At 44.3% G+C, this 27,079-nt stretch overlaps 1 protein-coding gene across 6 annotated transcripts in view; it reads right to left on the bottom strand.

The window, feature by feature from the left end:
- The window catches only part of MICAL3 (microtubule associated monooxygenase, calponin and LIM domain containing 3), a 248,532-nt gene that overhangs the window by 23,431 nt on the left and 198,022 nt on the right, over positions 1-27,079 (bottom strand). For 3 of the 6 annotated variants that reach the window (XM_075122272.1, XM_075122273.1, XM_075122274.1), the window contains 11 exons: positions 26,603-26,740; positions 24,055-24,117; positions 20,898-21,002; positions 19,831-19,971; positions 19,321-19,412; positions 16,323-18,168; positions 14,687-14,781; positions 9,846-9,896; positions 7,667-7,774; positions 6,814-6,907; positions 1,336-1,386 (listed from right to left, as the gene is read on the bottom strand). In XM_075122272.1, coding sequence (XP_074978373.1) covers positions 1,336-1,386; positions 6,814-6,907; positions 7,667-7,774; positions 9,846-9,896; positions 14,687-14,781; positions 16,323-18,168; positions 19,321-19,412; positions 19,831-19,971; positions 20,898-21,002; positions 24,055-24,117; positions 26,603-26,740 — 2,784 coding nt within the window. The remainder of the gene's footprint in view (positions 1-1,335; positions 1,387-6,813; positions 6,908-7,666; positions 7,775-9,845; positions 9,897-14,686; positions 14,782-16,322; positions 18,169-19,320; positions 19,413-19,830; positions 19,972-20,897; positions 21,003-24,054; positions 24,118-26,602; positions 26,741-27,079) is intronic. The other 3 variants (XM_048828101.2, XM_075122278.1, XM_048828130.2) reach the window with 2 other exon arrangements.

Raw genomic sequence — 27,079 nt, 5'->3', positions numbered from 1 at the left:
AGGGTGGAAGTCTTGGGGAAAGGCAGAAGGAGGAAATGACAGTTAAAAAGTAAACTGCTCCTAGAGGGCCTGATCCAAAGCCCCTTGCAGCCAATGGAAAGACTGCTACTGACTGCAATAGGCTTGGGATCAGGACCAGAGAGTGTGTACATGGAAGTCACTCCTTTCCATTCTGGGGAGTTGGTCCTGATGCTCTCCCTACCCATAAGTATACACTTTGGGCTTAACAACTTTATACTCTCAGTGGGAAATGAGTGGGCAGAGGAGACAAGGTGAGCCAACAGTTAGCCTGTGTTGGTTCTACCTAGAGAGTGCTGGTTGCTTGGGCTAGATCTACTGATTGTAGATGTAGTGGCTAAACAAGGAAACTGCTATAATGGGGGCTAAAATAAAGCAAGGGCTTTTAATGGTCAAGGTTGGCAAACTACAGACAAGTAGAATTTATAACCCTAAACTAAAAGCCACCTATTAAGGGAGGCAGGCAGTGGCACCCAGGCAAGAAAGGAAAATTGCAGTGTCAGAGGGATGATTCTAATCCCTACATCCAATTAAAGCAGAGTAAATCACTCTAATACATGTTTTTAAGGATCTTAAATGACATAAGAGAGAATTAATATAAAAGGAAGCTTCCATATTGACAGTTGAGATGGTGCAGAGCAGGTCTCAGGGGAGTAAGAGATCTGGATTTGTTGTATTTCCTAAATGCACCTACAACAAAACAAGACAGAAGTAGTACCCCTTATCCACCATTAAGTATTTCCGACATCTCTACTGGGAGCATTTTGCTTTCTTTAGGACACCAGAACACACTAGTTTCTTTGGAAGAAAAAAGGGGAACCTCAGGAGCAGACTTCTGAGAGCACTGGGTTGATATATTCCCCCAGACTGGGGGCAGCTCCTGTAGTTTGCCGTTTCTTGCTTTTGATTCCCATTTTTTTTCCCATTCACTTTATGCGGACTTCTTTATCCTAGTGGAATGTGGAGGGAGAAAATGTTTTTGGGAAGCCAGACAATGAAATGGGCTTCATTACTAACAGGAAAGGTGGCTGAGATTTAGGGGTTAAAAAATTTAATTTAGAAAAAGAATGGTCGTGCACAACCCCAAGGAGGAGGATTTAACTGTTGTGGGAAAAAATCCTCATGCATGGTTTGTGGACTGCGACAGACTCTCCTCTCTTTGAGCTGGAAAAGGGGTTCTGCTACAGCCAATCAGTTATGTGCAAGGTTTGTTTCTTCTTGTTGTTTGTGAGCCAAGGATGGGAGAAAGAGGTGAAGGGAAGGTTGGGGAGGGGTGTCAGCGGGGTTAGTCTCAGTAAGAGGTTCTGCTATACATACCACCCAGGTGCAAGTCGATGAGGTCACTGTAATAAGACTCTCCCCAATAGTCTACAACAAGGAATTGGTGAAGAGAGAGTTATTGAATCAGATATCCACCCCAGCCCCACCAAATCAAAGCAATATACATGAGAGAGAAAGACAGACACACACATAAGAGAGAGAGAGAGAGAGAGAGAGAGAGAGAAAGAGACAAAGAAACAACAAGAAATCATGCAGCTGTATTATACATATACTGGAGGAGATGGGGGGACAGAATAACAATTCCCAGCAGGCAGGCAGGCAGGCAGGCATTGGCTTCCAGAGGAAGGGGGCACAAGGTCTGTACAGAGACACTTCACCTTGTTCAGTTTGTACTCGTTCCTGACACCGACCCGTTTCCTGTTCTTGCTAAGAAAGGAAGAGATATGCTTGTTGCTTCCAGGCTGAAAAATGTGTCCTAAGGAAGCACCATAATTTCTCAGGTAAACTGCAGGAGACGTATAAGGATTGATTTCTTGGGGGTGAGGGTGAGACAAGACTGAGTGTACAGCACATGAGTGGAGGGCACCGGGTGCTGGCATAACTGAGGAGTCCACGAGTGTGTGCACCAGGAAGACAAGTGCATATTTCTGCCAATGTGAAATGTGTGCTGGGGAAGGAGAATGTCTGTTGGTGTGGGATAGGTGCTGGGGAAGGAAAGACTTGTGTGGTTGTGCAGGTGTGTGATAATGGACACAATGTGTATTTGCACACCCCCTAGAGAAGGGTTAGCCAGCCAGTCTGGTACTACACTGTGGTTCTTTGGGCAAGAGGCACATGGGGGCAGTTCTTTCTGTTTGGCTTAGTACACTATTTCTCAAAGAACATGGTTTAGCTCAAGAAGACCAGAGACTCTTGGCCAACCTTGGTGATCTGAGAGCTGCAGGTGTATTTTCCTTAACTTTTAAAATTGGCTGCCCAAGATCTCTTTAAAGCGTGAGAAGAAACATCCAAGATGACAGAGCCCGCATTACTCACTTAGTTTAATAACTAGCCAACAGAGTGGAAAACAAACACTAGAGACTAAAGCCATTGGTCTGTGTCCCACCAGACCAATGCCTCTTTTTTTTTTTTTTTTTAAAAAAGCAAAGTTTTGCTAAACTACTGTCAGTCCCATACAGAACACCATGTCCCATGGGGCATTTAAGGGAAGTGGAGAATGAAACCTTCTTTGAGACTATCCCGCTGCACCTGAGAGAAAGAGGCACTGGTTTCAAAAGACTGAGCTCCTGAACCACCAAACTTTTCACCGGAGAGGGAGATCACATTTCAGAATGTTCAGAGATGTCTTCTCTACACCTTCAATGTAGTCTGTGCAACGACCAATGGGAGTGATTGTCAAAGAAAGACAGAGAGACTAGTAAGGAAACTAGGTAGTCATGGGGGAAGGGGAGGAAGCGGTTATGGACTATAAACTAAGAATAAAAAAAATAAACGTAGGAATAAATGTTCAACTTTCAACATGGTAAGAAATTAACACTGGGGTGCTCCCAAGTTGTGTACTAGAACTGGTGGAGTTTATGTACAGTATTTACCAGTGATTTGGAAAAAAGGTGAACAAAGAGGTGAACAGTGAGGTGGAAACATTTGCAGCTAAAATTATTGAGGTTTAAGTCAAAACTAAAGTAGACCAAGGAACTTCAAAGGGACCTAACCAAGTTAGATGATTGGATAACAGTATGATACATGAAATTCAATGCTGACAAATATCAGATAATGCAAGCTGGAATAAATGATTTGAAAAAAAAAATCACACTCATTGCTGAGTTCTAAATTAATGTAACCTCTCAGGAAGAGAGCTGGACATCATTGTGAACAGTTCAATGAAGACATCTGCTCAGTGGCAGTTAATAACACAAACAATATTAAGATGTATATAGAATGGATGGAAAATAGAAGTGAAACTATTTTAATGCCATGATATAAACAAATCATAAATCCTCCCCTACAATGCCGTTTTAAGTTCTTGTCGCCCCATGTCAGAAAAGATATTACAGATATAAAATGGGCCCAGAAGTGGGTGATGAGAATGATTAAAGGCTGGGAGAGACTCCCATTGGAAGAAAGATTTAAAATGTTTTAGTTCAGAGAAGAAATGAATATGCGGGGACCTGACAGAGATAATGCGTGGTGCAGAGAAGATCAGGAGCTCTTGTCTGTGTTCTGTTTCATAATACAAGGAAAAAAGGAGGCAATTAAATGAAATCTGAAAGGCAGCAAATTTAAAATTGATAAAGGCAATATTTTTACACACTACATAATTAGCTGGTGGAACTCATTGCCACAAACTATATAAATGCACCAAATCTAGCCGATCAACAATGGAAAATTTGAGGAATAAATGGAAACTGTCCATATGTCTAATATTGTCATCAAGAAATGGCTAATCATTTTGTCCACTTTACTTGCATATTTCCCCCTACCATTTGTTTGGTAGACTCTGTTCCTTCCTTTATGTCTGTGCAGCAACTTGCACGGTGTAGGAGTTACTTGAAATTATTAATAGTAAGAATATAAACCTTTATGTTTTATGTCAAAAGTCAACCAGTGATGAAAATTAGGAAGAAATCTGCTCTATGGACAGGTGACTATACAGTTATACATTACAGAGAGTCTAATACCTTTCCCTGAAGGATCTGGTACCAGCTACTCTTCAAGAAAGGATGCTAGACCAGATGGACTATTGGTCTGATCCAGTACAGTAATTCCTATGTACCTCAGCCCTCTGTGTCGGCCAGGTGTGAAGAAAAAAAAAAAAAAAAAAAAAGATGCATTTCTCCCACCTTAAGCATGGCCAGGGCATTCTGTATAAACTTGTGAAATAGAGAAAGACCATCTTCAGGTATCATACAAGCACTGAACACATTCAACTCCTTTTGACCCCCTTTGTTTATAGGATTTCACTAAGGGGAAGTGCTGAACATGGTTGACCAAGGACAAAAGAGCAGTATTGAAAGCCATAAAGTACAGTGGAGTTTTCAGTGCTGAGTCAGTATCTGAGGCAATGCAGTGGTCTGCTTCAGGGAAAAGGGTAGGAGGAGATGTATGTAGATTTCCTGGATGATCCATGGATGGAGGAGACAAAAGTTGACAACACTACTGAGGGAGGGGTAAAGTAAGCATTTTAAAAGGAGGGAAAACACAGTGGCTCCAGTGTGAAGTATGAAAATTGCTCCCACTAGGCTGGCTGAAGAAGTGGGGGACACAGGTCACATTCTAGCCTGTGTTTCAGCCAACAGAACTTGGATTAAGACATTTTTTGGCATAAAGTATTCTTTGTTTATCCCCTGCAATGCTTGGAAGAGTTCAGGCTGCAGAGTCCCTCACGATGGGCTGAAGCTTCTGTAAACGTAACGTGTACAACCTTTTGGTGGAAATGTGGTGCTGTCACAGGCTCAGACCATCTCCCAGAGATTTGCTGGAGCAGGAGATTCTCGCAGTTGCACCGAGTGATGCACGTTCTCATATTCCTGCTTTTTAAAAAATGGTCACAAACACACCAGCCCGTGCAGGGCTGGCTTTAGGTTTCTGTCAGGCTCAATGACAAGTAAAATATGCAAGGCCCTAATTCAGCTCTCCCCCTGCCCCCAAACTGGATACCCATAACCCCCACACCATAACTGCTTGCCTGCCTAGACATTCCCTAGATTGTGGAGAAGCACACGCTTCCATTTGTAAGGCTCCACGGCCTCTGGTGACGCTCCTTATATAGATGTCTTCAGCAGGTGAATGAGGAAGAAGGGATTCAAGGAGACAGTGGAATAAGCTAAAAGACTAACCAAAGAAAGGAGAGAGAGAGAGGTATTAATTGTGCAGTAGCTAGAGGGCCTGGGGTCTGCGAGTGGTGCCATGTCTGAATGCATAGATAGCATAGAGAGAAAGCTGCCACTGCAGATGTATTATTGCATCAGATTATTCTGTGAACCAACATATCATAGAAATCAATCAGAATAAAAAAACACTGAGGCGATCAAGCCTGTGCTCAAATGCTGACTGTGTGATTGCAGTACAACCCTTTGTTTGGATAAGACACTGTTAATCACCCAGCCTCTACAGGCACTTTCCTCGACAGTGGGTGGGTGAAGGTCACTTGTCAAGATCATCTGGGTATCTCTCACTTAATAATTTTCCAGCTATTGCAAGGGTCTCAAGCACTGGTGCATCTTGGTCCCTCATATTCTCTTCCTATGGCACATAGTCATTTAGTACCCTGTAGATCTCAGTTCCTTTGGTCTAATTTCAGTTGTTGGGTTGTGTGCGCGGGTGCTGGATGATGTTGGTGACCTGTGATATCCAGGAGGACAGACTAAATAATCTAGTGGTCCCTTCTGGCCTTAAATTCTAAGACCTGACTTTCAGAAAGCCAAGCTGAGGGTTAAAGACAACAAAGCGAGATGGCTGAGTAGTAACCAATGAAAATCACACCAGACCTTCCTCCCAAGGAATCTTCATCACCCAGTCCAGTGCAATCCGTACAGAGACAGTGGCTGCTCTTCCATCCAAGCACCACACTGTACCATCTTTCAAACAGCTGTCCCATTATTACCATTTATAATCTCTGACCTTTGCAGTATGGTGCACACACCCGGGCCTGCCAGGTGCACATGCCCTGCATTTGCCCGAGGGGCGTTGGCTCCTGGCCCAATAATTGTATCATTTGGGATTGTTTTTTTCTGGATTATGATGTCATATGGGGAAGTTGGAGGGGTATAAAACTGCCACTCGGAACAAGTGTTTTTCTGCTCAGATACTTTTCCAGCCTGGCTCAACACTCATTGCATTTAGCCCCAAAAGGGATGTAGCACATTCCATTAACAGCGTGACACGGTGAAACCTTTTGGTACATGCATTTCTGCTCCATACAGCTCGCGTGAGAGGTTACTGGTGTCTGGGCTGTGCAGTGAGGAGAAGGTACTTGCTGGGGCAGTTCTGTGATGGTCTCTTGTGTGGACACTAACTTTGATGATCCAATACAGTACAGGAACATACCTCATTTCAAAACATACGTCATTTCACAGTTAGTATCTTATCCTGCCAACTGGGCTCTCCTTGCTGGGTAACCTAAGTGAATTCCAGCTGGGTAACCCCTGTGCAATTTCTCTACGATGTAATTAATATTCCACTTTTGTTCCACCACCAAATAATAATAGATACACTTAGCTCTTATGCAACAGCTTTCAATGAATAGTGGTTAGGCATTTCCTGAGCCCCGAGCAAAGACAACTGCTCTGGGGACTTCTCCCATGAGAGAAGCCCCAGAGTTAGAACCACTTCAGGGATAACAGGGGCTCAGAATTCTGCTGGGAAAAGGCGAATTAATTCATGATCTGAGTCCAAGTTAAACTATTCCACTTTCAGTTCAGAGGGGACCCCCTCACCCTAAACTCCAAATTGTTATGAACGATTGCATGGGCATTAAGTCAGCAAACATTAAAAACAAACAACATTGTAAGGTACCTGCTTCTCCTCTAAGGGCCTTCTCCACTGCAACCCCCCTCTCCTCCAGCTGCCTCTGCTTCTCTTCTACCTGCTCCAGCTGCCGTTGGATGATCTGTTCAGGAAGGGAAGAGAGGAACACCATCATCAGGATCTGTTCCAGTACTCCAAATTATCCACCCCAGAATGACAGCTCCCCTTTCTCCCAGCATTTCCAAAAAGCTGCTCTCCATGCAATGTTTCAGAAGCAGGTATCTAATCAAGAGAGAGATGTGTCCTTTGCCCTAGTTTTGCAAGCAATCCCATGATGTTCCATTTTCTGTTAAGTCTCCCACCAACTTCCAAGACAAGAGGTGGTGCTGTTTGGTTAGGCAGGCCCCCTTCTCAGTGAGAGAACACAACCGGCCAACAGGTTTCATGTAACTCTCACCACCTCCTGGAAAGGACACCTACTACCCATTGCAAAGGTGCCTCTGACAATAAAACATCCATCTGGTACCACTTATTGCAGCAAAATCCCACTGTAACATCCGTGGCTTATCCAATCATCACTGGCATAGCTGCATCGCATGTTATTCCGTGAGATCTGTTATTCCATTCAATTAACAATGGTTACTGCTCAATGGTAGTAGCTCTGACTAAGCAGGTGTTTCCTTGCTCTGCACTAAAGCTTTGAGCACCTCCTGGCATGTTTGTGAGGAGGCACCCAACATGATGAAGCCAGTAGGAACAGCAGCAATCTTGTTGAAATACAGGAAAGTAATCAAGAAAATCTGGCTATACAGTCTCCTCTTTCACATCCTGCTAACATGGTTTTCCTGGACAGCAGAGTGTAGTTCCTGTCAGGGCAAGAAGATACTACCAGAGGTACTACCTGGGCTCTGTGTAACCTCTTTAGTTCCTCCTGCTTGGCTTGTCGCCGGGCAGCTTTCTGCACTCGCCTGGTCAGTTTGGCGTTCAGCTCCTCCTCAGTGTAGGCTCTCTGCAGAAAGGAAAACAAGAACAGATTTCACACACCATGAACAAGAGTGTGGGGGAAAGAAGACACTCCTCTCTCCATTAACCTCACAAGTGATGTGATCCTTCATTCCCAGAACTTTGTCAAGCAGTCAAGCTGTTCCATCTCCACAGGTGTTCACAGCGCAGCAGGTGACACTGTCAGGATCAATACAGCATGAAGGAGTGTGTGGCTCAACTGCAAAGCTGTGATTTTATACAGCATCCCAGTCCTGGCTCTAGCTGGTATACAGTATCTTAGACCCAGTCTAAGCACGAAGATTGCACCCATTTAACTAACTGGTACAACCCTCTTGTGTGGACACACTGAAATCTATTTAAAAGTGTCTATGTATGGAGGCTGCACTGACTTAATTTAGAAAAAGGCTAAGGGCTTGTCTACAGGGGAAAGTCACACTGACATAATTATACTGTTTTAGATTCACACCTTCGCTTATATCGGTATTCCCCACATGTGGACATCCTTATTCCAGTGTAAGAGTGCCTTTTTCAGTTTATCTAATGTTGCTTTGGAAGAGTTTTAAGATAAATGGAAAAAAGCCACTCTTTATTTGGAATAAATGTCCACATAGAGGAGTTACACTGATATAATATATAGTTTTATAGCTGGTAAATCTTTTCTGTGCAGACAAGTCCTCAGTTAAATCAGTGTAATTTCTGTGTGTGTAGACAAAACCTAAACATAAGAGTGGAGGGAGGGGACGGTCATAACCACCATCACAGCTCGCCAGTGAAAAAAGAAACCACAAGAAATCATGTCAAGGAAAGAAAGGCCATAGCTACAGGGGAAAGAAGGTGCTTCTTCAGGCAAGTTAACCTGGTCACGCTTGCTTAACCTATCAGGAAAGTCCACTTAATACCAGGGTAGACACAGTTTAACACCTTTTCAGTCATCATTTCAGACCGGTATTACCTCTGTGTTGTAGCCTAGGTGGGCACAAGCTTATGTGACTTTAAAGATCTTAACAGGGCCTCACAATTATGTTAAGCTAACCTGACTGAGCCCACTTGACTGAAAAAAGCACCTTTCCTCCACATATACATGGATTCAAAGTCTAAGGGATAATTGGAAAGAGGCAACTGCCTCTCCATAATCAAACCCAGCTGCAGACGGAGATGCCGCTCAGTTTAAGGGGCAAAATGTTGGGAAAGGGAGACCTGAATTTCTTTTTTTTTTTAAATCTAGTTAACATCACTTTTCTTTTGCAAGTCCCAACTGAGCAGCCCATCTCTGTAAGACTGGTCTTGGCAACCAATATCTGGGATAGTTTAGTGTGATCTTTAGTGGAGTTTTAAAACCAAAGGGCAGCAGCTCTATCCCAAGCTTTTGACACAGGGGATTACATGGAGGCATTATCGTATCTGCCAAGGGAAAGGAGTTAATGCGTTGCTTCTTCATTCTTCTGCACATAATGCTACCCCAGTTAGAAAGCAAAATAATTGAGGGGTGGAGGTTTAAGATCCCACCAAACACTCATGTGACACGGGCTAGGTTTGGAGGCAGGGATGGAGTTTAGGAAACAGAGATACTCCCAGTCTGGAAAAACTAATGTAACAACCTGGGACAGTTTCATTAAGATTTCACGGTTTGTCCAAGTGTGTTTCAAAAGACCCTGGAAACTAACACATGACCATTGACTCTTTTTCAAATGGGGAGGGTTGTTGTTTTTTTTAAACACACACGTACAATACACTTTCTACCGAACAAACCACGCTGCTTTGAGACTAAGGATTCTTAATGCATCTGCAGCACCAGACTGTCCTGCAGAGTGATTATCAGTCCCCCTTTTGGGCCCCTGAGGTGCACTGATCATTGCATGCAGTCTAACGAGTCAGAAAGGTTTGGGGTTCGTCACATTTTCTGTAGATAATCTTGAGGAAGATTCCGTTGCCAAGGTTTGCTAACATCTCACTCATGCAGAGTCAGGGGTTGTGGTGTTAGTGCAGATGTGGTGGGAGGGTTGGGAGCAAGGTATGGATATGATGGGTTAATAAATGGGCATGCATGCAACAATGGCCAGCAATGGAGACACTACCTTTGACGAGTATGATCTCTTGAATGCCAGGGCGTGTGGTACATAAATCGACTTTAAAATGGGAATGGTAATGGGAAAAAAATAAAAACACACAAAATGGAGCAAAATCAGTTCAACATTGAAAACAAATGCACAGTAATACAAACAAAGCTGTTTTTAAATGCAACATAAAATTGTACAAATGGTGAACCTGGCACAGCCTGATTACGCACAATGAAAAATCTCTACTCAGAAATCCATTTACCAGCACTCTCCTGAAGGCAATTCCAACTGAGGAGCCTCTTTGGAAAACCAGTCATCCAGGAGATCCCCTTTTCTATTCTGGCAATACGTATTTGTAGATATGTGGACAAAGAACATTTTGGTTCAAGCTTTGGAACAATGGTTTGGGTTGGTTCTGTTTTGATCTGAACCAGCTCAGCCAATCATATATGGCTTCTTAAAAAAATCCACACACATATGATTGAGTTCATTTAGAAAAAGATTTGGCTTGTGAGAACCCTAGATTCACCCAGCAGCTGGGAACCTCAATCAGGGATGAGGATTCACTGAGGTAGGTCCTGTACAGATGTACAACTAAGACAGCAGCCCATTCTACAAATTAATGAATCTCTTGGTGAAGAAGCCTTTTCGGATATCTCACTATGCTGCTCTCTATTCAGCCTGTTATCTTGTCCCTGGGTTTTGCCTTTGTCACAGAGCCTAAAGCCTGCATCCTGGCGGGACTCACTCTGGTGTCCGCTTGTTCAACGTTCAGAGTGGCAGCGAGATCACGTGCGGACTCCATTGCGTTCCCCCTCATCTACTTTCTGCTCCACAACCTTTTTTCTCAGAAGTTCTGGTGCTTTTATGTCTTGGATATGGCCTTTGCTTACTAATTAAAAATAACCTTGGAGTTCCACCACCCTGGCCTCGCTCGTTGCTTTGTAACCTGCACGAATGTTACCCAGGGCTCTGAGCGTGTTGGGTCTCATCAGCTAATGGAGGCTCCGACTTGGTACCTGAATGGGACTCCTCCAAGAGTGCTGAAAAGGAGACACTCTTCACTGCACCAGTACTGACTCTGTGCTGCTGCAAGGTGTTGGGAGTGTTCTGCTGCTGAGCAGCAGCTCAGTAAGGAGCAGTGCTACGAGTCAATGACAGCGGAACACTCTGCTCTGGCCCCTCAGTCCTGTAATTTCAGCTCAGTTAGAAAAAAAAAAAAAAAAAAAAAGCTACAACCTTACCGATTCAAGAGTGGCACGCTAAGGCTACGTCTACACAGCAGCTGGGACACAGAGGTGCTCGCTTTGCTCGAGGTAGACAGGCACCCGCTACCACTGCTCAGACTTGGACACTAAAAACAGCAGTGTGGTTGCAGCAGCCCAGGTGAGAGCTCTGCTTAGACGGGACAGCCTTCGGGGCTTGGGTGGGATTGTTCTTGAGCCACTAGCCTGAGCCGCCACCACCACATTGCTATTTTTAGTGCGCTAACTAGAGCGGAGCTAGTGTGTGTCTGTCTACCGGTGCTGCGAAGCATGATCCCAGCGGCTGCACAGACGTACCTTTAGCTCCATTAGCCCCTTCAGGTGAAACGATTGCACTGCCCAGTGTTCCGAAGCAAAGTGAATTTCCATTGTGCGATGAGGTACAGAGCGCATAGTAACGCGCCCTAGGCAAAGTGCCAGCATTCAGCATTTTTGCCGAATATTCATTTAACTAAAACGATCATGAATGGAAAGCTGAGAAACAATCTGAACATGTATGCAAATTTTAACATTCAGCAAACTATCTGCAGCAGGAGACATGTATTTCTGATCATCGCCCCACATCCTGTACATTCTCTCTCTCTCTCACACGCACACACAAATATTAGCGCACAACCCACAGGGAACTACATGAACATTCTTTACATGAAGCGTTTGTTGAAAGGCAACACACTAAGCCACACAAAGTTAATTCACTACTGATTGCTAATGCTATGATGGGCAGGCTAAACAGGCCAAACCCTCTGGGAAGCAAGTTCAATACAACAACCACAAAAGCAACATCAGCTGGATTTTAACTTCGAAAGGGTTCAGATAAAAGTTATGTGGCATTAAGGGAGCCACTTCTTCCCCATAATGGAGGAAATAAGCAGTTGACTTGGTCTGTAATTAAAAGGCACAAACCCAAAAATCAGTGCTACCCTTTTGCCAGCCACACCCTGGATGCAATTCCTTCTGCAGCGAGACTTGCCAGGCTGTGGTGTAAATGTTTTACATCCCCAGACACACTTGTTGTGAACCAAAAGGCTGATGTGTCTGTGGTCTGTTCCCTCTGGATTAGTGCACACGCTCCCAATTACTGCTCCTGGAAAGCATACTCAGGCACTGAGCAAAGAGGAGATCCTTAAGTGTGACTCAGCCACAGCAAATGGAGAAAGTGAGACAAGAAAACCATATCCTGGAAATCTTGCTGCTTATGTAAAATAACTGAGAAAATTTAAAGGAAGAACAATATTTTTGTTGGGTATCAGGAAGAATTCCAGGCCATCTGTAGCATCTCCAGACCCTGGAATACTCAGTGGCCACCACCTCTTCTGCAAAAGCCAATTGTTACCAAAGTTGCTCAGCATGGAGGTGCCAGAGAAAAGGAGTGAATATTAGAGCACCCCCAACTTTGAGAACATACATGGTGCTTATTGAAGTCCCGCTGCCAGGAGTTCACAAGCTGGACAGGAATGACAGCATCACAGCTCTTATCTGAACCTCCCTCTCTTTCTGCTTCCCCAGATACCTCCTCCTTCTGCATCTCAGATGCAATGCGGAACTTGTCATGAAACACCTCGAGGGCAAGCAAAGGAGAAAGAGAAGCAAAAAACAAAGAGAAGAAAGGGGTCCAATATAAAGAACGGTTCCCAGAGTAAAACCCTCTTCTCAGAGGAGAGGACTACATATATATGAACCAGGGAGGGAAGCTTAAAGAGGTTTAATTATGTGAGGACGAGTCCCATTCACTTCAGTACACCAAACCCTCAGCTTGCCACGTTTATGAGAATTTTATTGTATCATAGTTAAAAATACAAGTGGAAATGATCTTCTCCTGTATTTCCACTTGCACTAAACCACAACCATCCCAATCAGCTGAGACCTTCACCAGCTGATCCAGACAACTGCCCTAACGTGGCATTTGCCATTGATTTCTCCAGGCTTGGTGAAAGGTGGGGGGAGCTGCTCACCATTAGTGTGGAGAGCTGTGATACTGTCCTCTAAGGTTCCTTTTGTTCATGAGATGGAGGTGGACAATCCCATCCCAGATGCTAGGTACATGCTCCAGTGGCTAGCTTCTCCCGTCACTATGGCAACAATTATATTTTTAGCACAGTAGAGGGATCACAGCTAGCACAGGTACGTCTCCTCAAACTGGAAATTACACCTCCAGCTTGACGTATAGACATACCCTGGGAGCCAGGCACAAGGGGAGAAAGTGGGGACAGGAGAGAACTCACTTCTCTCTTTCCAGTGCATGCTTGAGCTGAGGACCATGGTATTGTCAGTGAGAAGGACGTACCCAGTCACCACACCCCAAACCTGCAGGGCACATCCAGGAACCCCTCTGACAGCTGCAGGTTTCTCTCCACTCCAGCATCCACTGTGATTTTTTTTTTTTATCTTTCACTTGTTCTGTTTTTACTTTATATTTCCCCCCGTTCAAATGAAACTATGAAAACGTGGCCACCCCCTTCATTATGTGATGAATACACTAGAGATAGAGAAATAAAAAGCAGGGGCCCCTCAGTTCCTGTCAGATCTCTTGCTCACATGTATGCCCTGGTCCCAGCAAAATGACAGGTGTCTTTTTTAGGGTGTTTGTGGGGGTCCAGCAGAAGCTCCTTCCACTTTCTCTTTACTTGTCTACTCCCCTTTGAGCCCCATTTCACTGTGGAGTTGCCTTTGGTTGGGGAGGGGTCCATGTGGCTCGCTCCAGAACTCTACAGCACTAGCCAGAGGAGGCTGCTCACGAGCAAGCAGACACTTCTTTCTCTCAAGAAGCTGAGCTCACACCCAGCCCTTACCTGCACGGTGAGCAACAGCCCTATGCTCAAATCTCCATGTATCCAACGCCTTCTTCCTATTTCAGTTTCGCAGTCACTGCTTACACCCAGGAGACACGCATCTGGAAACTGCTAATTGCCAGGGATCCCTCAAAGGGAGTAGGGACAAAATGGGAGCGGAATAGACACAGGCTCTCCAGACAGGCTCTTCCAGACAGAAGAACCCTAACATATAGATCCACATCTCCCTGGGGAAATACGCACACATATGCCATGCTGCAGAACCACAAACCTGCAGCTTGCACCTCTCTGGATACTCTGTCTTGCCTATGCCTTTGCTGAATGCACAGTAACATACCTGTATGCAGTTTGCCTCAAACTCCAACAGATCAACCTATTGACTAGGTTGGCACAACAACGTCCTAAAACCAGATCTTCACCATGAAGTGAGGAATGTCCCAATGGCACATTTCTGTAGTAATGTTACAGCCAGTAAAATTTACTCTTTAGACATGAAATTCCCAATGCTAGAGATTATGAGTATGTTCTCTAGAGGGACAAAAATATCCTACCCTCAGAACAAGACAATACACACAACGCCTGTGTGCATGGCAATGACAACAGGACCTCTGTACAATGCCAATAGGGAATCTGGCTTATTGTTGAAACTGACTGGTTGATTTCAGGTTTATTATTCAGACAATCTTATACTAACACCATCTGCAACAAAAACAGTAAGAATGATAAAGTTAATCCTGGCAAACGTTGTTGTGGTTCTGAGTCTATGATCTCTATGAGGACAGTTCTATCTAAATGGTCTTCCTACCTCTCGCTTGGATTTCTGAGAAGATCGTTCGAGAACATCATCACTGGAGAGGTCAGAGTCCTCTGAGAAACTCAAGTGTCGACGGAGCTGCAAATCTGAGAAAACAGACCAAAAAAAAAGTAAGAATAGGATGACAGGTTTAGAAGAGTGGTCACTACTATTGTGTTTCTATCTCTGCAGATACTTTTGAGTTTGGTCTTGCTCCTGCTTGATTTACACTTTTGAAATAGCTATCACAGTCACACTTCACTGCTGCAACATCTGGGAATATCGTGCTCCCAAAAGCACCACTCCACAAAGCTACACCACAGTGTGGAATCATTGACTGTGGGGTTTCCTTCTAAGGAAGCCCCACCTTCTGAAACAGGTAAATTTGAGAATGATGTTGAACAAGGTAAGCACAGCTTCCGTTCCCTCCAGCCCCAGATGTTCTGGTTTAACTTGGATTTAAACTTGGAGAGTGGTCAGTTTAGATGAGCTATTACCAGCAGGAGAGTGAGTTTGTGTGTGTATGGGGGTGGGGGGGATGTGAGAAAACCTTGATCTATGCAGGAAATAGCCCGACTCGATTATGTAAAGAGTTGTCACTTTGGATGGGCTAGCACCAGCAGGAGAGTGAATTTGTGTGGGGGGGGTGGAGGGTGAGAAAACCTGGATTTGTGCTGGAAATGGCCCACCTGTTGATCATTTTAGATAAGCTATTACCAGCAGGACAGTGGGGTGGGAGGAGGTATTGTTTCATATTCTCTGTGTGTATATAAAGTCTGCTGCAGTTTCCACGGTAAACATCTGATGAAGTGAGCTGTAGCTCACGAAAGCTCATGCTCAAATAAATTGGTTAGTCTCTAAGGTGCCACAAGTACTCCTTTTCTTTATTCCTATAAAGAGGCTGAGCATTTGGATGATAGCAGCAGGGATTAAGTCTTTTTGGCCAGCTCCACTTTGGTATGAGTCAAAAGAAGTGACAGGTACGTCTGCTTTGGCCCATGTTTACAGATAACTGCTTTAGTATGTCTCAAGATTCTCAAGTTGTCACTAAAGTGCTCTGAGTGGTAAGTGGCAGATCTGTATCTATGATTGACCCCATGACCCCCGCTTTTTAGAGCAGCAGAGAGCTGGCAGGTCCCAAGCCACACAGAGAGCAAAGAGGAGGGAAAGTAACCATATCTCAATGCCCTCTTAAGCACCCATTTACCTTTTAATTAATGAAGGGACATTTATGTCTATCTCTAAAAACATTGCATAGTCTGCCATGGTAGATTCAAGGGAAGTGAATGATGGTCAAGGTAGGAAGCCAGGGTGGCAGTTAAAACAAGTTTGAAAAGTGGCAAACTCCTCTCTTTTGAGTCAGGTTAAGGCAGAAAAATGACTAGTTTTGTAGCCTGGTATGTGTGAAATGAACAGTAATGTACCAAATCTGCTATTTGACAATCTGTTTCTCCCATTGATATGCTACTTATTTTATAAACAAACATGTCTACAGTTCCAATCCCATTATCCTCAAGGCTTTACATGTTAGGCAAAGGAGAGCGACTCAGAACATAACAGTGTGGGGTAGCGAGTTGGGACTACTTCATTTCAGAAGCTTTCCAGCTGCAGTGAAAGTACAGTGTGCAGACAGGCAGATGTACTATACCTGCTGCTCTAACCATTGGAGAGACCTTGTGCTTCCCAGAGTCCACTGTGGCACCACTGGAAGGAGTGCTAGGGCAGGATTTGTCATCAGTCTTTTTCTTCTTGTCTTTCTTGTACCCAGAAAAAACAGACTTCCACAATGATCTGGGCTTGGTGGCTTCCTCGGCCATGCCACTTGATTTGTCAGAAAGCCGGCTGTCATTCTTGGATTTCTTCTCCTTTTTGTTCTTACGAGGGGAGAAGAGAGAAGTCCTTTTCTTACTTTTCCCACTGGAGCCCTCTGAGGAGGTGACGGACCCTTCGGGCCCAGCAATGTCAACAGGGGGGGAGAGGAACCTTTCATTAGCAGCATCATGTTTCAGCGTGGGGCCCTCTGCTGCTTTCATGGCCAAATGTGCTGAGGACTCAAAACCTCTCTCTTTGGGCTTCAAGGGCATGGAGGAGGCTTTTCGTGCCTTGGTGGCCGCAGCAGCTGCAGCCGTCTCCAGATCTTTCATCTTACACAACTGCTTAGCCATGGCATCCCGCAATGCCTGACTCTTTACAGATTTCTCTCTGGCTCTCATTCTTTCCTCAGCTAGCTCCTTGGCTTCTGGAGAGATTTGAGGCAGCACTCTCTTCCTTTGGTTCGCTTCTCCTTCCATTGATGGAGGTCCACCATTCTCTTTGACTAATGGCAGGTGAAGAGGCTTCTCTGGCCTTGGCCTACTGGTAGGGGGTGTAAAGAACTTTTCATGAAGACTTGTATCCTCAGTTCTCTCATCATAAGTGTCTTCTACATCATCAGCAAATGGAATCTCATCCACACTCTCCACAAATGACTTCCGCACCTCTTCTTTTGAGCCCTGGGTTGACTCTTTGGCAGGAGGGTTGTGCTCATAAGGTGAGGGTGCAGGAGGTGTTGGTGCTGGTGCTGGCTTAGATTCTGTCTCATTCTGCCAAATTGTCTGATGCCTCTTTCTACGCAAAGTTGCTGGTGCTTCATTTTGAGGAGGTGGTGGGGGAGGGCTTGATGGTGGAGTGAGCATAGTGGAATCAGAAGTATTGAAGCTCTGGCTGGCCAATGTCCTCATGTTGGATGAACTTCCATGCAGACCCAATCCAGAGCTGCTGGATAAGTCTCTCTTTACTTCATTGGAACTCTTCAGCTCTTTGTCTGAAGGAGATTTTGGAGTCAGCAGAGACATCTGCTCACTGTCTAGTTTGGACATGATCAGCCTTCTTGGGGCAGGCTGGGGTTTTACAAGATGGATCCCCTCCTCCTCTGAAACACTCAGCGGAGCTGACTCAAGGGCTGAGACAGTAAAGCTAGGCTCTGACCCTTTGCTTCTGTTCACTGGAGTGAGCCCCAGACTCCTCCGGATTTCAGCGCTCTTCATCCAGAACTCCTCTACGAGGTTATTCCGTTTCAGGGCTTCTTCTGCAGTAGTAGGGCTCCCCAATTTTCCCACCTCCTTATCTTGGCTCTTTAGGGCAAGTTGGGCCAGAGGAGTGGATGTTAAGGCTGGTACAGGCTGAAAGCACACTGGAGGTTCCACTGGAGATGGAATGGGTGCTTCAGCAGACGGCAAAGGCTGGGAACAGATAGGCCACTGGGCAGAGGCGGGGGATGAAGCCAACATAGGTGTTGCTGGCTGAGACTGCACTGGTGATGCAGGTGTGATGGCTTCTGGCAATGCAACTGGTTGGGACCGTATTGGAGAAAGAGAGACAGAAGGGCTTTTAACTTTCTGATCTTCAAGGATTTCATCTTTTGGACTTTCTTCAAGGAGGAATGGTTCACGAAAAAAGCGTGTCTCTGGAGATTTGTCCATGCAGGGCACTGCCGTGAGGTGATCCTCTACCTTCTATGGAAATGCAGAAACAAAAGAAATGATTATTAATGGTCACTAAGCACCTTCAGAGGGATTTAGAATACTGCTCCATGCCTCAGGCTTTCAGGAATAAGGGAGTGATAATTTAAGCTTCAATATATGAAAAATGCATTTGGCGTCCTTTTCCAGTGCATGGAAAACCACTTGGGATCTTTCATCAGATATTGCTCCACTCTGTAAGCTGTCTATTCTGCAAGTCGAAACGACAAATTTAATTTTGGAAAAAGAAGGGAAGTACATATCAGAATACCCAATTCCGCTTTACCCCTTCCCCGCTCCGAGTGGCCCCCCCATCAGGGGAAGGCTCCTCCATACCTATTCCACATTTTGGCCAGGGTAGGGTTGTTTCTCAAAGGCATGAGGCATTCCTTAGTTTGGGGCTCAGTACGTGGGTGCTGCAGAGCTCCCAGCCGCTAATCATCTGAGGAGTCTTAGATTTCACTTGGACCTGCTGCCACTAGATTGCTACGTCACCCAGGCAATGTATTATGTTATAGAGTTTAAGCCTTTGACATTTCCCCATAGAGATTTACTATCTGAAGAGTGTCAGCTGCAGAAAATGTTATTTTCAAAACTATGCAAGATCTTCAAGGCAGAGACCTTGTCTACCTGTAAGCCTGGACAGCACCTAGCACAAAATGGCCCTGGATCCTGACTGCAGCTTTACTATAAAACAAATAAATGTGTCTGATAGCACAATTAAAAGTGACAAGAGGAATTCACTCCATTCCCTTCCAGTATGAATGCTGTCAACAAACCAGCCTGATCTCACAATTTAAGTTTTGGCTAGGGAATCTAAATCAAACCGCACTGGCAATTTAGCAAGTAAATAATCACAAAAACAAAGGATACAACAGTTAAAAATAACTTTTTCTTTGCCTTTAGATTTAGAGACTTGTACTACTGATCAGCCATTGCACCGTGAACTTCTTCAAAAAGTGGCTTGTTTTCTTCTAAAATCTAAATGAAACTAGGTCTCAAGAAGTCAGAGGACAATGTACATTATCTAGATAAGAAAAAAGAGCTAAAACTATCACTCTGTCATACAAGCTGTTCTACTAATCTAGATAGTACAGTCCCTTAATCAATATCAACATAGCTTTGAACAGCACCAGAAACTCTTACCTCTATTTGTTCTGCACTGGGACTACCAACTGGGGACTGAGGAACAGCAGTCTCATTGGGTGACCAGATCGGGGTGGAGGGTTTGCATGGATCTAGGGGAAATGGAGAGTCCGTTAAAAAAAACCCATAAACAAGCCTTTTAACATTCTAAATCCATGTGAAGCACAGTAAACAGTGAACAAATCACTAGCCCTTTACATTCTAGATGAGCCCTCTGGAGTCTGTTTGAGAATCTGTATGTGACCCTAATGACACAGGCAGTTAGCCCAAAAGCACCCATAGGGAGCTGAGAGAGGGAACAACTGGTTCTGTGGGTTCCCTTCCGCTTTGGGAAGATGTGGTATCACAACACCTTTCTCAGAACACAAATGCAAACACATGCAAGGCATTGAGACTATTGGCATGGTTCAAATGTAATTGAAGAGATTGCTTTCACCAACAGCTCAGTTGGACAATTCAAAGAACCGATCAGTCTTCCTGGACTGCAAGATACAGAGATTAAGTATTTACCTTCTGTCAGACAGCAGGGAGCTGTGGCCTCTCGCTCACCCTCATCCTCAGAAACTTTCAATTCTGGCTCTTCCATGTCCCCTTGAGGTAAGTGACACTCATCTTCTGCATCAGGTGGGGTGTCATCTGACCATCTTTGATCTGGGTGGGAAAAAGACGATGACACAGAAAGGAAGAGGTCTTGGACGCAAACCCATAAGGACAGCCATTTGTTTCCTAAATCTTTCGATTATCCTATCTACCTTCTCACAGGGTGCCATTCACTGTGGTACCCCAGCACCTAAATCGTCTATTCCTTCATTACATGCTAACTGGGGTCACTTTAATTAGTTACCAATGTGATACAAATAAGTTCTCTAGTTTGTTTCATGCTTTCCACAGTTATGCTGGAAATTTTCCTACATCTCCTAATATGTGCAGTTTCTTTCATGCTGGGAAGAGAAGGCTTTGGGTCAGTCCTACAGCCTTTTCCCACATGAACACTCACTTCTTCATTCCGAAGGACTATAATGAGAGTAAGGACTGCTGTTGTTACAAGGAGGAAGGAGAAAAATTGTTCTTCTTAACCTCTGAGGATAGGGCAAGAAGCAATGGGCTTAAATTGCAGCAAGGGACATTTAGGTTGGACATTAGGAAAAACTTCCTGTCAGGGTGGTTAAGCACTGGAATAAATTGCCTAGGGAGGTTATGAAATCTCCATCTTTGGAGATTTTTAAAAGCAGGTTACACAAACACCTGTCAGGGATGGTCTAGACAATACTTAGTCCTACCATGAGGGCAGGGGACTGGATTAGATGATCTCTTGAGGTCGCTTCCATTCCTATGATTCTGTGATAAGACTGAGCCTTCTAACAAACAGAGTGGTTGCAAGCAATGTCTTCCAGAATCCATGGCACTACAGTTCTTCAGTTCCATTTCACACTTCAATCCAATTTTTCTCTCTCTTCTGCACTGAGCTCCCACATATACAGATCTGCTCTGACTGGATCACCCTTACACAAGATACCTGCGTCCCAACATGACTCTGCTTCCATAACAAGGTTTAATGATGCACTGTGGTACCGTACCATCATCCAGCTCTGCACCTGTGTCTCCATCTTCGCCTGCTTCCCCTTCTGTATCTGCTGGCTCTGTGCCCACCTCATCCTCCACTTCATTCTCCTCAAATGGGGCTGGAATGCATTAAAACATTGAGAGAGAGAGAGGAAGGAAAAACAATCTATACAATAGAAAACAGTTTTAAACTGCACCAAGTGCCCTGAGTGCCAATATTTACTCATTGTTTCTCCAACAAGGTGCTCTGAGGTGCGTCAGCAGGGGAAGACACTCAGCTGGCATTTCAAGCCTTGAGTCTGAGTAGTCAAGAGGTTTTGTGCCTCTGAGGAAGCTTTGTCACAGACACTGGCACTGCAAGGTTTTCAAGGCACGTTTGAGGGACTGGCCTCGTGAAGTACCAGCGTCTCCACTTCGGCAACCAAGGCATGCTTGAGTGAGACATTAAATGAGGGTGTCAGAGAAAGCTCTAATGGAATACGCTCAGCTGTTGCTCCAATATAGTATTGGTACCACAAAGGAACTGCAGTTACCAACATTTTAGAGGATGTGTGCTAGTTGCAAACTGCAATCTCCTATTCTGCCACAATAACTTGCCTAGCAGCGGAAACAAAGAAGTTTGAGGGACATGAAGTCAGATGAGGTGACCTGCCAGGAGGGATTAGCCAGGAGAGTTGACCATTTGGAAACTGTTTAACTCTGTGCGGCTGCAACGTTCTAGAAGAAACCGTTTGGTGGAGTCCAGACAGCAGTGCAGATACCCAGGGCCCAGATGTATTCAGTTATTTTAATGTGAACAACAGACACATAAGAAGTTTGTTCTTGTGTGCCAGAGCCCAGAATCTGCTTTACAAGATCAGTCTGAAGGGAAGATTCATGAATTTATAAACCCAAAGAAGGCATTTGACAACATTACACATAAAAGGATTTAATTCCAGAGGGGAGCATGAGGCCCCACCAGGATGGGCTTTAATTCACATTACTAAATGATATTTCACAAAAACCAAGAGACTCCTACAACTCTCTCCATTGCTACACCTTATCCCATCTCAGTTATTATGCGTGGGTGTTGGTCACACAGCTTCAAGGTCCTTCCATAACTTCAGGCAGAATCTTTTTTTGTTTTAAAGGAGTTTCTAGCTTTAACTATAGCACCAGCAGACTGCACAAACCTGGGCTCCTTTTTTGGTTTTGTGCATATAATTAGCACAACTGCAGGCTCAAATGACGTTAGACATTTAACTGGGTTGTTGAATGCTTGATTATTGCAAATGAGCATACATTCTCAGTAATCATGCGGCAAATTATATGCACACAATGCTAAAATTCTGGCCCCATAATGATGTAAACAGATGCCAGTGCTCATTTCATAGCCTACCTGGGACCATTTAAATTTCAACACTACTAATCATGACAGTCTAAGAAAGAGTGAGCTGGCATCTTGACATTTTCCACACACATTTTGATAGTCTCTTTTTCTAGTAGAGGCTCTTTGCTTCCTTGGTCTTCAAAGCATGACACTGACAGTCTGTTCCACTGAAACAAGGCTTGTCCTGCCCCTTCAACCTGAGAATTTCTTCTATGTCACTTTTTCCACCTTTGTAGCATCATGGCAGTGGAGGGGCACATGGCTTGCATATTTTTTAAACTGCTGTTACAAGATGCTGTGCCATCACCTAAAATGCAGTGTGGCATGACATGGCCTGTACCCTTAAACCACAGGCTTTGTAATACACAGAATCTTACAGATCTGCAACACGAAGGCCGAGTCACAGTTGTAAGGGCTGGGCATCTAAAGATGTTCTTAACTAAACCAGTCCCCCTGCCTCCTTCTCACACTGATGCTTTACTGACCTGCTTGTTGCTTAGGTGTGTACCAGCTACTGCCATTTTAGAAAGAGTAATGCCACAGTAACTTGTTTTAGGTAAAAACATCAAATGTGAGCCACTGTCACAAAATGTGTAAAAGTGTCACCTTCAAATGGGTGAATATCTGACACTGGCCTGGCTATGTGTATGTTGGTTCTTCCATTTGGAAATTGTGGTGCAGTGTCCTATAGCGAGGATCTAACAGACGAAAATAAATTCTTTACAATACCTTAAAAACACAAAATTCAGCAGCATATTTTATGGATGCATAGATAAGTAACACACTGGTGGGCAGCCCATTCTGAAGGACCCGGAGCTTGGGGGACAGGATAAGAGGGTGGCTGGTTATAGTTATACATATACTGTGCATATACATATGTGCAGTTAGGATGAGGAGCAAGAGGACAAGAGTCGCCAAACAGTAAACAGTGAGCTGTACACTATGGCAGCCAGAAACGACAGATTCAGCAGTCTGTCCATGTTGGCCAGCAGCAAGGACTTGATGGGGTGATGTGCAGCCATCCAGTAAATGCTGCTGCCTTGCCAAAACAGTTACAGAAGCAACGTTTCAGAGGTGCGCTAATTACTCCTGTTTGCAAGGGCAACTCAGCTAGACGTCACACAAGTTACCCCTGTTCTACTGTATTTTTTTAGACCCTTTTTGTGGTTTATAGAATTTAACACCTCCCTGCCCCAAATCTCCACACTCCCTGATTTTGTAAGAGATTCTAGGGAACCACCTAGGAAAAGCAGCTGACATTTAGCATCTTTCCACTCCCTTGGTGCTTGGATGGGCAACATGTTTCAGGTTTGTGGAGCATGGCTATTTCCATAGTCACTCCTGGCTCTAAAGTGTCCCTGGCTTTAGCTTAATTGACATCTTCTTTCTTGGTCTCTTCAGCAGGAAGCTGTAATTTGCTCCAGACACTGCTTGAAACACTCTCCCTAATCTCTTCACTTTCAAGCAAGCACCAAGATCCCTTTGTCAAGGGGTGGGGAAGGATGACTATTACTCCTCAGTTTATAACCCAAATCAAAACGTTAAACTACTTTCTTCTTCTCCATTTACATAGAAGATGTTCTTTTCTGTCTTGCCTGCCTTTGCAAGGGGTAAGATGAAAGCCCAGTTCATGCAAGAATGGACTGTGAGCGAGGCATGCATGCACACTCCCCCCTCCTGGTCATGCAATAGCAACAGGGCCATAGATCCAGTGTTAAGGTACCAGCTCAGCTGCTGAAGGCATGGAAGGAGGGCGGGCAGGGTTATTCTGAATTGGTAGAGAACGAATATCACCAAACTACCTCCAGAGACCGTCTCCAGCCATGCCTGCACCGCCTCACGGCGTACGGAGGGAAGGTCGGATGCTGAATTTAAAAAACAATAAATAATGATAGTAAATCAAAAGTTAGACACAAATAAGTGTATGAAATTGAAACACTAGAGAGAAATTCCTCAAAACCAAGAGCAGAAATAAAACCTAGACCTTGTCAGATGATGGAGATTGGATTTGAGGGTTAAATTAGGATAATGAAGTGTAAATACCAAATCTGCTTTTAGGATCCATGGAAGATAAGGGTGTTAGTGAGAGCTGAACATGTCCTCAGTGTCCTGTTTGCAGATTCCAGCCATTTTGGTCAAGCTGGCAAGAGAAGCCAGAAGATGAAGTATGACCACACAAATAGTGCTAACAAAAGCCAAAGGCTGTATTGATTTCAGACTATATTGCCTAGGTTTGGATGCTTACAAGGCAAGGGAGAATTCCTAGTAGAGCATGAGAGCTCACCGAACACATCTTTCCTGGGTATCAGCATGTTGTCCTGCTCCTTTAGATCTAACCATCAACTCCAGAGAGTGGTTTTGAAGTGCTCTCTAAACAGCACATGTGGTAGGACACTGCTCAGTCATGAACAGATACTTGAAGTCTGTCAAACTGACCAATGAAACTTGTGGAGCATCCACACAGCCACACCTTGCATCAGCCCCTTTAGAAGCTGCTACTACTGTTGAATAAACCTTGATTATTGCAATGAAGCATCTAAGTTATGGGTCCGTGAACATCCAGTTCTCAGTTTGGCCTATTCTTTGGGGAAGGAAAGATTTCCTGCTTCCTGAAGGAAATTGGAAATGCCACGGAAGGGATTGTCCGCACCATGGGAAAGGGTCAGCACAGGTTTTCCTTCACTCTACGGACAACTGTAACAGTATATCATGGAGGCAGCTGTGCCAGAGAGAGAGGAGTTGGGATTTAGAAACAGGACACTGGTAGCTCACAATTCTGGAGTGAGTGAAAGTCCTTCTGATCGACTTTTGCTTTAACCTCTCTTTGTTTGCACAAAGAAAAACATGTAGGAAAAATAAGAAGAGAAAATATAAGCTAAAAGGAAAACAGAAATGGCAGCACCCTTGACTTGTGGTCACTTCTGTTATCAGTGGAAGCTAAACTCACCTTAAATATGGTAAACTTGAGGAACAATGTCAGGACTTACTCAGGGTTCTTAAACTTCAAGCAACATTGGTCAGGAATGTTTAATGCTATAACACTGAGGCCTGTGTTTGTATAACTGTGGGAGAAGGGAAATAATGATCTATCTTTATAGATCACCTTTCACTTCAAAGAATCCCAAAGCACTTTACAAGCTACTATATTTATTAGAATAACTTCCCCCACCACTGAAATGTAGCCACCTTTGGGGTGAAATGCAGCACTGAATAATAAATGCAGACACCAGGCAGTAAAACCACTCCCAGCTGAAACTACAGAGGAACCTTAGGCAGAAGATAGTTACCTGGAAAGAATTTGGCTAGGGAACAAGAGTTAAGACGCCCAGCTCTTACAACAAGTACCATGTGATTTTTAATACCCACAAGCAATCAGGACTTTGGTCTTAAATTTCCTTCGAAAGACAGCACCTCTTGCAACACAGTTCTCCTAAGATCATTCTGGGAGACTGGTTTGGTACAGACTTGGAGGGAAGACTACCAACTACTGAATCAAACACCACAAAGTTTTGGTTTTGTTGACAGTTGGGCTTTCCTTACAGCTCTTCAATACTAGGAAAGTAGGCCCCACCCTGCTTAGCTCAAGACATCTGACAAGATCACAGTCCCAAGTGTGGGAATAGTGTGGAAGGTGATTCACAATGAGATTTATGAGAGATGTTGGAAAGGGTACTAGCATTCTCTATTTTTTTCCTTCTCCAAAGTGACCTTATAAGCAAAATGGCATCTTGAAATGGTGACTCACTTTGCTGAAGAAAAAAAAAAAAAAATACTGTCAAATCTCAATACAAAGAGCCAAACAGCAACTGGCTGGCTCCTTGGGCCTGCTGTGCTCTTCACCATTTCCTGAAGATATCATGCCCCTGCCAGATGCAGATACAAAGTTTGAAAAACAGCAGCAGAATATATTCAATGTAGAAGAGAAAACTGTTCAACCCTTCAGAATAAGTTTCTTTTGTTTTTCCAAGGCCTGGACTCCTCATCACCCCTATCTTGAAGGAACAACGGGCTGAATTGTTTCCTCTCAAGTCCAGGACACTTTAAATCTGTTATCAGGGGCTTGCAACCTGCAATATCAAATGATTCCCATCCTGTAGCAGAATGTTACACAGAGTCTAATTAGATATACAAGACAGGAGAGCTCACTCTGCTGTGTTGACTTAGAAAACCAGTGACTTAAATGGAGACCGACCTCAAAAGTAAGAAGTTTAAACTAGTGTTTAGTTTCAGGAAGCAGAGCCTTTGAATCACTGTTCACCCATCTGAAGAAGGCTGCGCTTGAAAGAAGCAGAAGCAACAGAGTTAAACAGCTGCAACTGTGATCTGGGGATCGATGCAGCAGGAGATTACCTCTGGAGGTGGAGGACTTTGAAATTGGGACCATTTTTTCCTCCTCCTCTTTCTCGCGGATGTGTGTCCAGTGCACATCTGCCAGGATCTCCAGGGGATCTATCGGATTTACAATCTGCTGTAGCCTCAGGTTTCCAGCTAGCAGACCGAGGATGAGGCAGATCAGGATGTGGGTGGGAAGGGAAGCAGGATAGGGTGGAAAGAGAGAGGAAAAAAAGAGGAAGAGAAAGAAAACACACCACAGGAAAGGAAATATAAGGAAAGAAAAAAGAAAATATTACTTGCCAAGATCAGTTTGCCAGACAGACAGACAAAGCTTTGCATCATGTGTGCATGCATCTAGAAACACACAACCATTCATAATCCTCAGAGTCCTGCTCCACCCTGAAGCTGAATAACGCTAGCCCAAAGGCACACTACCTCTATTGCAAGCAGCACCCTGGCAATGGAAGACACACTGAGCATCCAACTGAGATT

The sequence above is a fragment of the Caretta caretta genome, chromosome 1 (assembly GCF_965140235.1).
Source record: "Caretta caretta isolate rCarCar2 chromosome 1, rCarCar1.hap1, whole genome shotgun sequence".
In the NCBI taxonomy this organism is placed as follows: Eukaryota; Metazoa; Chordata; order Testudines; family Cheloniidae; genus Caretta; species Caretta caretta.
This window is presented reverse-complemented; position numbering and strand designations above follow the sequence as displayed.